At 43.8% G+C, this 14,124-nt stretch overlaps 1 protein-coding gene and 3 non-coding genes across 5 annotated transcripts; 2 read left to right on the top strand and 2 right to left on the bottom strand.

The window, feature by feature from the left end:
• Window positions 1-242: 242 nt before the first annotated feature.
• Trnam-cau (transfer RNA methionine (anticodon CAU)) lies at window positions 243-314 on the bottom strand. Its single transcript has one exon. It is a non-coding gene; the product is annotated as a tRNA-Met (tRNA).
• Window positions 315-1,020: 706 nt separating this feature from the next.
• On the top strand, window positions 1,021-1,092 carry Trnam-cau (transfer RNA methionine (anticodon CAU)). The gene has a single exon. It is a non-coding gene; the product is annotated as a tRNA-Met (tRNA).
• Window positions 1,093-1,425: 333 nt separating this feature from the next.
• Window positions 1,426-1,497, bottom strand: Trnam-cau (transfer RNA methionine (anticodon CAU)). The gene has a single exon. It is a non-coding gene; the product is annotated as a tRNA-Met (tRNA).
• Window positions 1,498-1,647: 150 nt separating this feature from the next.
• On the top strand, window positions 1,648-13,929 carry Ss (aryl hydrocarbon receptor spineless). Of its 2 annotated transcripts, none has more exons than XR_013494250.1 (7): window positions 1,648-1,854; window positions 5,975-6,269; window positions 6,356-6,497; window positions 7,395-7,862; window positions 8,712-9,695; window positions 10,562-10,839; window positions 11,344-13,929. XR_013494250.1 is itself a non-coding variant. In XM_078183301.1 (7 exons), the coding sequence occupies exons 1-6, from the start codon at window positions 1,717-1,719 to the stop codon at window positions 10,796-10,798; spliced, it is 2,178 nt and encodes a 725-aa protein (XP_078039427.1). In that variant the 5' UTR covers window positions 1,648-1,716; the 3' UTR covers window positions 10,799-10,839; window positions 11,344-13,929. The 2 variants fall into 2 exon arrangements, 1 of the variants encoding a protein (XP_078039427.1); XM_078183301.1 differs by having other exon boundaries at window positions 8,712-9,609.
• The last annotated feature ends 195 nt before the right edge of the window (window positions 13,930-14,124 follow it).

Raw genomic sequence — 14,124 nt, 5'->3', positions numbered from 1 at the left:
CTTATCGAGCGCGGTGTACGCGATTAGCGGAGTATGTATTTTGTTTAAAAGGAAATCTCGTAACACGGTCCGCGAGATAATTAACTTTGTGTGACGCGCGAAGTTTTCTAGGAAATGTTTTCAGTCATCTTTAAGGCGAATTCTTTGTGAAAAAAAAATTGTTATATACCGCAGTGTGTCGGTTAAATGCTGTTTTATGGTACAGTGAAAAATATTGCGAAAAAAATAATGACCAAGTATCATAGCAGAGCGTGGTTTCGATCCACGGACCTCTGGGTTATGGGCCCAGCACGCTTCCACTGCGCCACTCTGCTGTTGTGAGTAGAGGTCTCTTAAGTTGACATGAGACCTCTGCCAGGGCACAGCGGGAGAAATCAATACTATCCAATTGTAACAATTAGCGTAGATGGAATTTGCTACTCTCGTGGCATGTCGGGAACTTTCTACTTAAATGCTTTCACTGGAAATTAGTTTACTCGCTTACGAAGTAAACTATTTGCTAAGTTGCTTGCAATATTTGTTACAATATTGTATCGAATAAACGTGTGCTTCGATATGATATTTCTTGAAACGTGTATTAACGAATCAGTAAATTCTTCCGAATCGTCCTACACCTTTTAAACAAATTTGGACAGTTTTGGGAAGGGGAGATCGTTTTTATACTAATTAACAATTAAAAAACTACAAGAACGGGTCACGAGGTTCGAATAATCGTATCTTCTCTCCCCAAACTGACAATTTTTGTTTCTAAGCTGAAGGTCAATTAAAGAAGAATTACTATACTTGTATAAATCATCGTTTTAGAATAAACTATATTTTTATACGCTACTAAAAACATCAAACGGCTGAAAAATAAATAATTCTCAATCTATACCAACACAGAATTCATACTAAAATGATCTACAATAAAACAGAGTGGTCCAGTGGTACAGTTAAACCGTTTAAGAAATTGTACAGTTAGAAAATAAACAATTAGCGATCTAATCACGTGGAAAACGATAGGGGAACGGTTCCCATCGAAGCAGAGTGGCGCAGTGGAAGCGTGCTGGGCCCATAACCCAGAGGTCCGTGGATCGAAACCATGCTCTGCTAGTTGGTATAATTTTTTTATTTATATTTTCTAACCCGCGACATACGCGACGCCGTGCTATACGACAACGCGGGCCGAACGATTCGAATAAACACTTTTTTTATTATTTGTAAATCACGTAATTTATGTCACACGCTACAGAACGTCGCGCACAACCCCCTCGGCTCGCGGTGAAATAAAAATACTATTTTTAAAGCTGCGATTAATATTTACATACATTAAATATTCATGAAACTTGAGCCAAATTATGTAATTCTTCAGCTAAAGCGGCTCGAGGGGGCAGAGATAAAAGTAAAAAAAGAAAAAAAAAAAAAAGATTTAATGACCAAGTATCATAGCAGAGCGTGGTTTCGATCCACGGACCTCTGGGTTATGGGCCCAGCACGCTTCCACTGCGCCACTCTGCTCCTTGGAGACGTTGCGAAAATATCGCGTTTTCCTCGGAAAATCTATTTTCCGAGCCTTCGGAAAACGTTCCATCGTTCTCCCGTTACCTATCGCGAGCAACCGCGTTCTTTCGGATTGTCTTCTAAGAAAGTAAACGTCTGTTACAGTCCGATATAGTGCATCAGAGTGTCTACGAGCTGGTGCACAGCGAGGATCGAGAAGAATTGCAACGGCAGCTGATGTGGAACTCCTTTCTACCTGCCGAGAGCGCCAGTCTGCCCCTGCACGACGCCCTTTCGCCGCAGCACAGCCATCTTCTCGAGCGCAGCTTCACCGTCCGATTCCGGTGCCTATTGGACAACACTTCCGGCTTTCTGGTAAGCCAGTCGAACACAAAAATGGTTTCAACAATCGTTAAATTCACTAATTGTTCGATCTTTTTCGTAACTAGACGAGAGCTCTAAAAATACGCGTCACTTGGACGTTTTTGCTAGATTATTTATTTATTTTCCATGTCTTTGTTATTTTATCAATCCTAAAATATTTTATTAATTTAGCGTAGGTAAAAGTGCATTTGTTCCGGTAATTCATAGTGGCGAAATGAAAACAGTAGATTCGATTCAGTTGCATCGATTTATGACTCGATTATAACTCGACTTAATAAAAGCGCTTCATCCAAGCGCTTGGATTAAACGGACGTTGTTTTGTTAATTCAGCGAATCGTTTATGTTTATTGATACGTTATGTTTATTGACACTCGGGTTAAACAATGGCAAGGCTTGCCGTTTGGCAACGGTGCATGCAACGAGAGCAGCAAAAGCTGCAGGGGCCGCGATGCATTGCGACCGCGCCGAGGACTTCTTCACGCTCGGCATACAAAACAGTAATTAATAATTTCACTGCCGTAAAGGAAAAGAGAGAGAGGTGGCGGTTACCCTCCGTCTCGTCGTCTGTCTGTTTCCTTCTGTTCCGGGTAATTGCTTTTTTCCAGTCGCGCGCCTCGGATCGGCCTGTTCTTTGTCCTTTCCTGCTCGTACCGGTCGCAGAAAGAACAAGTCATTTGCCAGTGGACGCCGCGCGGCCGACTTGCGCGGCCCCTAACCTCGAAAAAGAAAATCGAATCCGGCATTTTTATCCGGCGATCTTCCGCTTTATAAATCATCCTTGAGTGCGAGTAATTGAAAAGACGCGTTACCTTTCTTGTCCCAATGGATCTGGCTGCCGAACAGTCATTTCTTAGATGCCATTGTTTAGATCCGTTTTATACCACGCCGTACTTTTAATGCGACACGGACGAGCTTGTCGCGATACGGACAGATTTATGGTTTAATTTTATTCGCGGATGAAACGGTCTTCGCTTTTATGGACGCTCCTTCGGGGTTGATGTTTCGAAAAATGATCTCGCACCGTAAAGATACGTTGAGGAATCTTTGAGATTTATGTTCTTGTACCGTGTCGGTTCGTTTTACCATTTCTAGGTAATTGAAAAGATAGTGCTGTTATATTAGTATTATTAGGGACGCCGGAAAGCAATGCTTTTTAATATTGAATTCAAACAGATAAATTTTGAACAAGTTTTTGTATTTAACCCTTTGCAGTCATTTAAGTGGAAATCCAAGATATATGTTTATGCTTGCAGAATTGCCATTTTATATAACTTGAAGCATTTTATGGCCTTTGGCATTTGCGAACGTCTAATCATTATTTCTATAAACATCGAAAATGTTTTTGGTAGCAACTGTTGCGTTACTCCTCTTGCTAGAAGCATACAATGCCGGATATGTACCTCTTCTAGTATTCGGCTGACCGTTTCACCATAAATTACAAAAAAGAATCTCAGATTGGATTATTTATAAGAAAACAAGTCGCTCGAACCATAAAATCTCTTCGACATTGCTTTCCGGTCCCCCTAATATTATTATATTATTATTACTATTATTATTATCATATTACTATTTATTATATTATATTCCTATTATTGTTATTATATATATTAGTATTACTAGTATAACATTAATATATTATTATACTACTGAAATACTTAGACATCGTCAGCATCGTTTCATCAATGTCGCCCCAATCGATATTTCGCAAGCTTGCAACTTTACCGTAAAGAATGGCTATCGGTCAGTTTCCCGCCAAAAAGCGTGCAGATCCTCGAAGTTCAGGGTATCTCGCATGCCAGGTCGCAGTTCCAGGCGCATTCCACGAGTACGCAGCTCTCGTTCATTCATTGAAACACGCGGTCACGCGATCACGGATGATACTTTGGCCCCCGCGAAGGAGTTTTCGTGCTGCTGTCTTCCGTGCATTTGTTATCCCGTGAAAACCTAACCAGCCAGCGAGCAGCCGGCCGCGCGTCTCCGTCCACCGTTTGTGTGTCTCCCGGATCCCCCCCTCTGTTTCCACAAGGATCTGGAACGCACGATCGGGCGTCGCGAGAGAGTCGCGTCGTCGTCGCGAGCTATCGATCGGGGATTTTTACGACATCAAATTTTCATAATTGCCACCGCGAGCCGTATTTAACCCCGCGGCTCGCGATAATGGAACTTAATTGCGGGGGAAAAGGGTGGTTTTTCCCCGTCCGACTGTAATTACCGCGGGTTTTTTTTTTCCTCTCCGGTATCTGGTCGATGGAATTACGGAGGCTTTTTCTTGCCCGGAAGTTGCATTAAACTCTGCGTGTTTGTATATTTTTTTCGCTCTCTCATTTCGTGTAAGATTATAACGCCGCCGTTTCTACACGGGGTCTCTCCCTCCCCCGATTCATTCCTCCGTCTCGCTGGAGGATATCGCGAGCCTAAAGGGTCATACTTAGCGCTGGGCCCCGTTCGGCCAGTCCACTTAGCAAATTCCTTGAACGTATTTTCTTCGCTCCGTCGGTAGACGCCGCCGCGTACACAATTGTCCAATTGTAAGGATGCTAATGACTCGCACACTATCTTCTTTCGTTCATGGATAATCTAAATTTTTATTTGGGTAATCTATAGATCATCCCCCGTCTTTTATATTAATAACAGAAATAATAATATAAAATAATATGGAATAAAAAGATTGAGGCATCAAGAATCATTTTCATCCCCTATAATACAGAATAATATAGGATAATAATATTGTAGCATCAAGAATAATTTTCACCCCTCATATATAGAAAAATATTATAGAATAATATAGAAAAATAATATCAAATAATATAGAAAAATAATATCAAATAATATAGAAAAATAATATCAAATAATATAAAACAACAATATCGAAGCATCAGGAATAATTTTCATCCCTCACGATATAGAATAATATTGAAGCATCAAGAATAATTTCTATCCTCCAAGATACACAACAATAATATAGGATAATATAAAACAGTATCAATTGAAGCATCAGGAATAACTTTCATCCCCCATAATGGTCGCCCGTAGAGACCACAGTGCCACTAAAGGGCGAACAAAACGGCCGCGTTTCAAGACAATGGAAGAAACTAGGAACGGGGTACCGACAGTCGGAGAAAACAGAATTCTCGTTCAATTCTCGTTTCTTGCGACCGAGCCGCGGTGAAATTAAACGAGGTCTTCCTGAAAGCCAGATGACGTATTATCTCTCGTCGGAGCGGCGGCGAGAAGAAAACGCCATCAGCCCGAACAGGGGAACGTACAAAGGTTTCGCGGAACGTACAAAGGTGTCGAGGACGATCTCGCGTGGATTTCGGTAAAAACGGAGGGCGTTGCTGTTGGCGCGAAGGACGCTCTGCGCCCGGGACTCGGGCACGCCGGTGTCGTTCCCGCCGTAAAGCTTTTACGATTACAGTTTCATTTTCATAAACGTCAGTGCGGCGGCCTTTTTGCGCGACCAGCCCGCGTTGGCCCGCGTTCGTGTCTTCCCCGCTTGCCCTTTATAGCCGTTCGGCTGTCTTTGTTCCGTTAACTTCTGTATTCGCTGGCTGTTTGCCGTAAGATAATTAGTGTTTTGCGGGACGCGGCTCCGTGCCAGCAAAGGCAGCGCCTGGTTTTGTCCGGGTCTTGATTTACGCGCGTTTTCGTGGACGATGGGCGACAACGACCATCGATGGACAGGTCTGAGCAGAAGCTCGACCGCCTTACCAAGACCTACACACTCGGTTCCTACAGGGTGTCCGACAAATGTCCAACAATACGGAAATGAGGAATACCTGAGGTGATTTCGAGCAACTTTTTCCTTTGCAAGAACTTTCTCCGCGGCATCGTTAACGAGTTATTAACGAAAAACATTGACCAATGAGAGGCTAGATCGACAAGCGTGATTGCCTCGCAGAGGTCGCCTCGTATTGGATACTGTTTTTCGCAAATAACTCGTTAACGGTGCCTTGGAGAACGTTTCTGTAAAGGAAAAAGTTGCTTCAAATGAACTAAGGAACCCCGAAAATGAAGTTAGGACACCCTGTAGATATCTTTTAGATAATATCGATATAAACGGTGCAGTGTTCTTTCTATGTTAATATTGACCAAGCACTTCCTCTTGCAGCGTTTGGACATCAGAGGACGCGTCAAGATCCTCCACGGTCAGAACAGGAAGACCGAGGAGCCTCCCTTGGCTCTGTTCGCTCTATGCACCCCTTTCGGACCACCCTCCCTGCTAGAGGTCCCGCAGAAGGACGTGATGTTCAAGAGCAAACACAAGCTGGACTTGGCGTTGGTCTCCATGGACCAGCGAGGGAAGATGCTGCTAGGCTACTCCGACGCCGAGCTGGCGAACCTCGGTGGCTATGATCTAGTCCATTACGACGACTTGGCTTACGTCGCCAGCGCTCACCAAGAACGTAAGAACGATTCACAAATCCTTTGTTTTTCTTCGAACGATTCCCACGAGTTCTGAATTATCATTGAAACTTTTATTCGGTTGCAGTATTGAAGACTGGGGCGTCGGGGATGATAGCCTACAGATTCCAGAAGAAAGATGGCGGCTGGCAGTGGCTGCAGACTAGTTCTAGACTGGTCTACAAGAACTCGAAACCAGACTTCATCATCAGCACGCACAGACCTCTCATGTGAGTGTGTGCTAAGAGGTTAACCCTTCGCGGTTGTATTAAACTTAGATATAAGTGTCATTGTGGTTGGAATTAACCCCTTAACGTACTTTGAGTACTTAGAGACCTCGAGGACTTCACTCGAGAAGTCGTCATGAAAATTCTTAGTAGTAACTTATTAACCCTTTGCACGCGAAACGTTAGCTGTCATTTTAAAATAATTTGTCTGATTTGTGGTATTTCTCTTCTATATGACAAACTGCATTTTATGCATATGATATTAAGTCTTGCGATTTATATAATAATTATAGTTTTAACAGTTCTTTAAATTTCAACTTTGATAATATAAAAAGCTACATCTTGGAACGTGATTTAATAATTCTTTAGTGGTGCCTCAGGGTCACTATTCGAATGCAAAGCGTAAAGTATAGATGTTATTCTGTTCTTTCAAATTCTAATCCCTTGCCATTAATATTTAAGCATTCGAATAATTTTAACTGCGGAATAAACATTAATTTTCTGTTCCTTTTAAGAAATTATTGAAATTGAAGAATTTCTAATCTTTAGTAACTGTGAAAAAAATGATACGTCAAAGAGCTAATTTTCATTGAACGAATAGTAATACATAATATTCGAGATAGATAGATGAACATACACAACCGCAAAGGGTTAATTAGACAGAAATCTATCTACAACTCCCTCAGGCTTCCCAACTTTGAACTATCACTTTCCATTGCCGCTTCTAAAATCGTTTTAGAAATTGAAGACGGATCTATGCTCTTTAGAATCTCTACTGTCCAAAGATCGCGCGATACATATCTATAACCCAGTTGTAGATTAATTTCCCCCCTAACACCCACGATAAAATCGGCTCGAGCGACCGCCACACGAATTCAGACGTCATTATATCTTGTTCAGGGAGGAGGAGGGCAGGGATCTGCTGGGAAAGCGGACGATGGACTTCAAAGTGAGCTACTTGGACGCCGGACTGACCAACAGTTACTTCTCGGACAGCGACAGCCTGACCGGCTCGGTGATGACACCGACGCTTCCGACGCAGCCGACAACCCAGCGAGTGAACAGGCGGTACAAGACGCAGTTAAGGGACTTCCTGTCGACCTGCCGGAACAAACGTACCAAACTTTCCGCGCAGTCGTCGGTGTCGCCGCCGGTGACGCCCACGGTCGCGTCCGTGGATTATCTCGCGGCGGATACGAGCGCGGCTGCGGCGGTCGCGGCCGCTTACAGCAACTTGAACACCATGTACCCGACCCCGTACGCGCCTACGGCGGTCGCCGCCAGCACGGATCCTTCCCTGACCACGTACATCGGCCACACGGGCAATTACCATCAGACTTTATATCCGGCGACCGCGCTGGACAATAGGTACGCTTCCGATTGTTTAATGGGCCAAGGTGGTGTCTCCTGTATCCTCCAAGCCTCGTCTAGACTCCGGGACGCGATTTCTATGACATTCGTAACCGCGATCGAGATTCTAGACACTGATATATTTTCGCGGAGACTGTGTAGACTTTGAGAGACTACGGTTTAACCCTTTGCACTCCGCGCCGTACCGAGCGTTATCTACTCGGCACCGTCTTATCGCGAAAACGTGGACTTACGAACCTTTATATTATATAGTATACTTTTAGAACCAAGTAAGATAATATCGGGTCTACTAGAAAGTCTGATAATGGAATTTGAAGTTTCAACGCGTATCTATTTTTATATAAAAATATGTTTTGAGAGATATACATATATATATATATTTTTGTTGTTGTTGAAAATGCTATGTATAACTTACCGTCACTTTGGTAAGAGGATACAAGTAAAGATCGGAGCTATACAATAAATATTATTAAATGCAATTTATTATCTTCTTTCATTTTAAAAACAGACAGAACTTTCAGTATACCTAATATAATGATATTCGATTTGAATTGGCAGACGTCGAGGAACATGTATTTAAGAAATCGACTTTCTTATAATTTTATACAGTACTATAAATTTCGCTAATAAAATTGAATGTCCCCTCAGATAGCCTCTGATGTATGCTAGATGATACCCTCATTCGAGTGGTATGCTAGAACTGCCCCTAAAAGGAAAAAAGAAGTACAAAGGGTTAAGTAAATCATTCTCAATGAAATCGAAGTCTACGCTGTCTAGAAACTACCGTCTTAAATAATCTTCCCCAAATTCCATTATATACTAACAGAAGGATCCCTTATGACCCAGGTACCTCACAGCAGCCACGGAGAACCTGTTCCAGTACAGGCCACTGGGCTCGTACTACCCCGAGTACCACACGAGCACGGCGTACAACGGGTTCATCGACGTCTCCCTTCCGACCTACGAGACGCACCAGCTGACCAGCAAAGCGGAGGAGAAGCTGTACTGCCAGCAGCTGGGCGAGTCCCCAAAGTACGGCTACGTGGAGACGAGACACCCTAGCAGCGTCAGCGGTTCGCCGTACGCGGCCAGCCCGGTGGCCAGCGCGTCCGCGATGCACACGGCGACCACGGACATCAACATCGCCCGAGCCGGAAGCAGACACTCCCTGGAGGGCGGTGCCTCTTCCAGCAACTCCGCCGGAAGCTCCCCTGTAACTGGGCCGACGAACGGCGTCCTCACCCCGAAGATAGAGGACGTGAAGCCGGAGGTGTACGGGAACGAGGCGCCCAGACAGACAGTTCTGATGTGGGGCGCGCCTCCGTCCCGCACCCCTCCGCGGAACAACGGCAGCTACAGCCCCCCGACACCTCACTCGACACACTCGTCCACACATTCGACCAACGCGAACGCCGGCGACCCCCTAAAGTCCCTAGCTGAGATGAACTCAATGAACGGCGAGTGCAAGTGGAGGCAAACGTCGCCCAGCGAGCCCCAAACCACAGCGCCGAGCTCTCCCAGAGCCAAGGCGCAACCCCAACAGCATCAGCATCATCCGCAGCAACAACAGCAACAACAGCAGCAGCAGCAGCAGCAACAACAGCAACATCAGCAGTACCCGGTGACCACGTCACAGTATCAAGCGGCTGCGGCTGCCGCGGCAGCGGCCGCAGCCGCGGCGGCCAGCACTATCGGATACGCGCACTCTCATCCTGGCCATGGCCATGGGGAAGCGGGCTCCGAGGTATGGCAAGGAGTGCAACACCATCACCACTACCAGTACTATCCCTACCACCATCACCACCCCGCACCACCAAGGCACGCGCCCCAGTGAGTGTCACTGCTGCCTCACAAGTTTTTATGGTCGATTTTAGCTACCCTCGCCGACGAGGTTCTTTTAGACCTTTGACCGCGGTTCGAGATGATCGCGTGATTGTTTGTTGAATGGAGAGGAGTATGCATGGTAGGAGTAATGCACGGAGTCGCGTACCAGGGTCGACAGAGCGAACGTCGCAGGGTGATGGAATTGTTGGTGGCAGTCGAAAACTACCCTTTCGAGAGATTAACGCTGAACTTAGTAGATCTGAAGTGACTACGATGTCTGTATTATTTATTCAAATTTCTCAGAGTTTTTATCATAAAATATAATGTGTCTGAATAAGACAACATATTCAACAGTTTTATAACTTTAATATTTATATAGAAAGAAAATGTCAAGTCAGTTATTGATCATTTTAGCGTTAATCGTCAAACTGTGCACCCTTGGAGGATTTTCATAAATCATTTCGCCGAAAAAGGAGAAACCAAAAAGGAAACGAGTTCAGTTTATCGTGAACTCGAAAATTCCTTCATATTATAAATGCTTAACAATCCGCAATGCCTAACAATTTCGTCGTTGCGAGACGTTCGATTGGAACCCTGGCAGTCGATCGATCATATGCGTATGTGTGTTGCATGCCCGCGTTTATGATTTTCCGGTCGTTTCTAGTTAACGCATTTTATCATTTTTGTCACTGCACAGAGAGGAGCGATACAGCTCGAGGGTACCGATGGAATTATCGATTAGTCGATTAGTTGTTATTGATGTATGTAATAGGGTAGAGCAAACGAAACCGATCGTGTTCACTGTAATAACAGGAGCGGACGAGGGGTTGAAAGGGGTTGCGAATAACGGGTGAACGTACTTTCGGTTGCAGCACGCCCCCGTCAGCTGTGGCAACGGGGACGGGAGTCGGCATGTCCATCGGCCCGGACAGCAACACCAACAACAGCAATGTCTTGTACCACCCCCCGCACCACCACCCCCAACATCAGCACGTAGTGGGATCATCAGCGGGGGGAATGGGCCCAACTGTCCCACAGATACCAAACCGGACACCGGGAGTCCTCTGCTGTCCATCTCTGAGGTGACTAACACCCTGCTCAACCAATAGTCTATACGTGACCTCCGCATCGCTTCGTTTTAGTGATCAAGGTGAGTTTCGTCGATCAGTCCCTATAGATCCTTAACGTTACAATATTCTAAAAAGCTAGAATAATTTATTGAATGAGATCAAACAGTTGCTACCAAATGATAACTGCAATAATAATACCTGCAATACCGAAGATTCCGACAATTCTTGCCTTTAGCTACCCTAATGGAACGTATAAACCCTTTTGCATCGCGAGGAAGAATGAAACATGATGGCATCAATTGTTTTATTTAGTATTGTGTAGACGAAGCTATTTCGCAGATACATTATACCATCTATTTATTAATTATTTAATAGTTATCTACCAATTAAGAAACCTAGTAATAATATAGTGTGGTGGAGAAAGGAACAGTATATACTTAAAAATAAATAAAAGTAAAAGTTCTTTCAATGAACAAAAATTAAGAGTCGGATAATTCTGCTTGTTAAGGTATTATTATTCAAAACGATTCGATCGTTTTAATAAAATGGAATGCAGGCATAAACGTTTCGTTTATTTTTTCCAGGTATCTCAGAGAAATTAGTTTCACCGAGGCGGATCGCAGAACGCGTGACTGTACCATACAGATAATATTGGTTAAACTGTTAAGAGTATTCCCCTCTCTCGTATAGTGCTGTAACATACTCATTACAGTTAACGTAAAAACGACGACGTTTGCTACGACGTACATGTATGTATGCCTGATTATGTTAATTCGTCCGTATTGTTAAGTTGCACAGGAAAGTTCTCCGGGGGACGTGCAGAGTTTGATGTTCTCCTTGATCCGCGGACGCGCGTGAAAGGTGATGATTACGGGATCCGACGATCCCTCGGATCGCGCATACCGCAGATCGACACGGTCAAGCACGATAAACGAAGACGCGAAACATTGTCAAGCGAATGGAAACATTGTTTGTTCGATCCCTAATAAAAACGTCACGATCGAGTCCATCAATCGCTACGATCCTAAAGAAGAATAAAAATTAAACGATTCCGCGAAACAACCCTAACCGAGGAAACATACGCGAACGTAGGATGGTCTGTAAAACAATGTCTTCGAAGCTGTGCACACGGATTCTGTGATATACGATTAAATCTTCCCATAAATAAATTCCCCGAAAAGAAAAAAATCAATAGTTCTGGACCCATGGATTGTACTTCGCCCCTCTTCCTCGCGGAAAGAGGGGACGCGTGAATCGAGAAGAACACAAACGAGACAACTCTCCCGATCCGGTCGAACCCCTCAGTCTTGCCAATGCGTTTCTGTTAATAAGTTTGTAATTTTTGTACTTAATTAATTTATACGCTATTTATGTACATGTGTAGTTGACGTTTAGCGAAGCTAGACGAGCCTTCCATAATTTTAATAGGACGTGTACTATGATTTTCCGCGCGGACGTCGACAGCCGTGCTCGGATAAACGAGACGACAACCAGAACCAGAACCGGCGAGAGAACGATTTCAATCGTCGATCGAACAAACGATCGACAACCTGTCGCGTTCGAACGGACGACCCGAGTGATTTCAATGCTTCGAATCTTCATTAATTCTGGAGGGGTGGGCGAGAAAGGGGAACGCCGTTTTTATCAGTTCGCGTCCGAGTATACATATCAGAAATGGAAATAGGAGGGTAGCAGAGCGGCGCGTGGTCGTCCCCCTTTCTACAGCACTCTCGATATACATATATATATATACATAAAAAAAAGAAGAAGATTATATATATTGTATTATTTGCTAGTAGAAACGTTTAAATCTTACGGATAGCATGATAATGATTTGTAAGGCTACCAGCGACATCTTTTCCCTTCGAATCCACGCGTCTTTTTGATCTTTCAACTACGATTATTCTCTACTTTACCTACTTCATGTCCTTATAGTGTTATACAATATACGAAACTATTTTGCTATGATTATTTCTAAACATTCAGTCCGCTGATTGGCTTCGCGGTAGACGCGTCGAGACTCTTTATCGGCGCAACCCCCCTCGACGCGCGAGTCTTTTTACTTCGACGATCTTTCGATTTATCCTATCGACATGGTAGCGCAGAACGATCAATGCGTTTCCACGATTATCTTAATTTTGCGAACTGTTAACACACTTCGGTTTTACGTTTAACGAGGTGGCGATCGTCGTTAGCGAGTCTCGACAACTCCACGATTGTAAATTCACATCTTTGTAACAAGCTTGAAACTATGTTTCTTTGCAATATCGTATGAAGATCTACTATTATAAGTAATTGAGTCTAGTCCATACATAAAAGCGAATTAACGATATCCACTATGCTTAAATTGTAACAATGTTCTCGCTGGCAATCCACCCCCGGTGACAATCTTGCTCGACGAATATTAATTGTCCGTCGACCGAACACACGCGCGACACGCCTGTGGTACCACATCACCTCCGTCATTTGTTAACTAACGCGAGGCGAGAACGCGAGTAGGGATCGTGATTATTTAATTGCGCTGAAAACTCTTTCGGAATTTGTTTTATAACGGGGCTTGCGGAACGAGGTCCCGACAACTGTGATTTCAGGGTCGATAATTGACCACCCCCTATAACGTTCGATCACAGTGGTGAGAATATTTTGACAGTTTAAGCATACATGTATATTTACTGTATATGTAATGTAAGGTATCTTCTAACGAGCATAGATAAGATTAGTCTATATAATAGACTCCCCCCCCCCCCCCCCCCCATAGCTATCCACATAGATCAAAATGCGTACCTTATTTTATAACAACTGGTATCTGCAGATCACGGCCAATCGAATTGACCCCTGGATCGGGCCGCAGATTTCATCGAAGAAATCGAAATTCTATCGGAACACGTAGATTCGTTGTTTCGAAACGGTGACGGCGAACATGCGACAACGGAACGAAAACCCGAGACCGCGTCGTTCATTCGACAGTATGATAATAAACGGAATGACGCCGTAAACAAACGCGAGGATGTTCGTTTAAATTTAATTCGAAGCGCGTTAAACAGAGTTTGTCCGACAGTGATTGTTTCCTTATTCGGTTAAGTTTCGATGGAAGTTATTTGTACGTTGATCGTAGATTCTTAATCCTTTCACTGACACGCCATCGAACGATTGTTAACATTCCTTCCTGGATACGGTCGAGAACGGTCGAGGAAGCTGAAAAATTCGAGACACCTTCATACGGATCTTCAAGACGTTTTATTAAAGGCTTACTATTTTTTTTTTTACAAGTATTTATATTACGCACTATAAAATATTTCTAACTTGTAAGTATTTTTATGGAAAATACTAGGTAGAAGTAGAAGAACTCTTATTTATTTTAATTT

Source organism: Augochlora pura, chromosome 6 (genome assembly GCF_028453695.1).
Source record: "Augochlora pura isolate Apur16 chromosome 6, APUR_v2.2.1, whole genome shotgun sequence".
Lineage (NCBI taxonomy): Eukaryota > Metazoa > Arthropoda > Insecta > Hymenoptera > Halictidae > Augochlora > Augochlora pura.
This window is presented reverse-complemented; position numbering and strand designations above follow the sequence as displayed.

Excerpts from the sequence above, each read along its gene's own strand:
- Ss (XM_078183301.1), top strand. The coding sequence starts at position 1,717 with ATGTGGAACTCCTTTCTACCTGCCGAGAGCGCCAGTCTGCCCCTGCAC. Across the intron at positions 1,855-5,974 it reads ACAACACTTCCGGCTTTCTG|CGTTTGGACATCAGAGGACG; the intron begins GTAAGCCAGTCG and ends TTCCTCTTGCAG. Across the intron at positions 7,863-8,711 it reads GCGACCGCGCTGGACAATAG|GTACCTCACAGCAGCCACGG; the intron begins GTACGCTTCCGA and ends CTTATGACCCAG.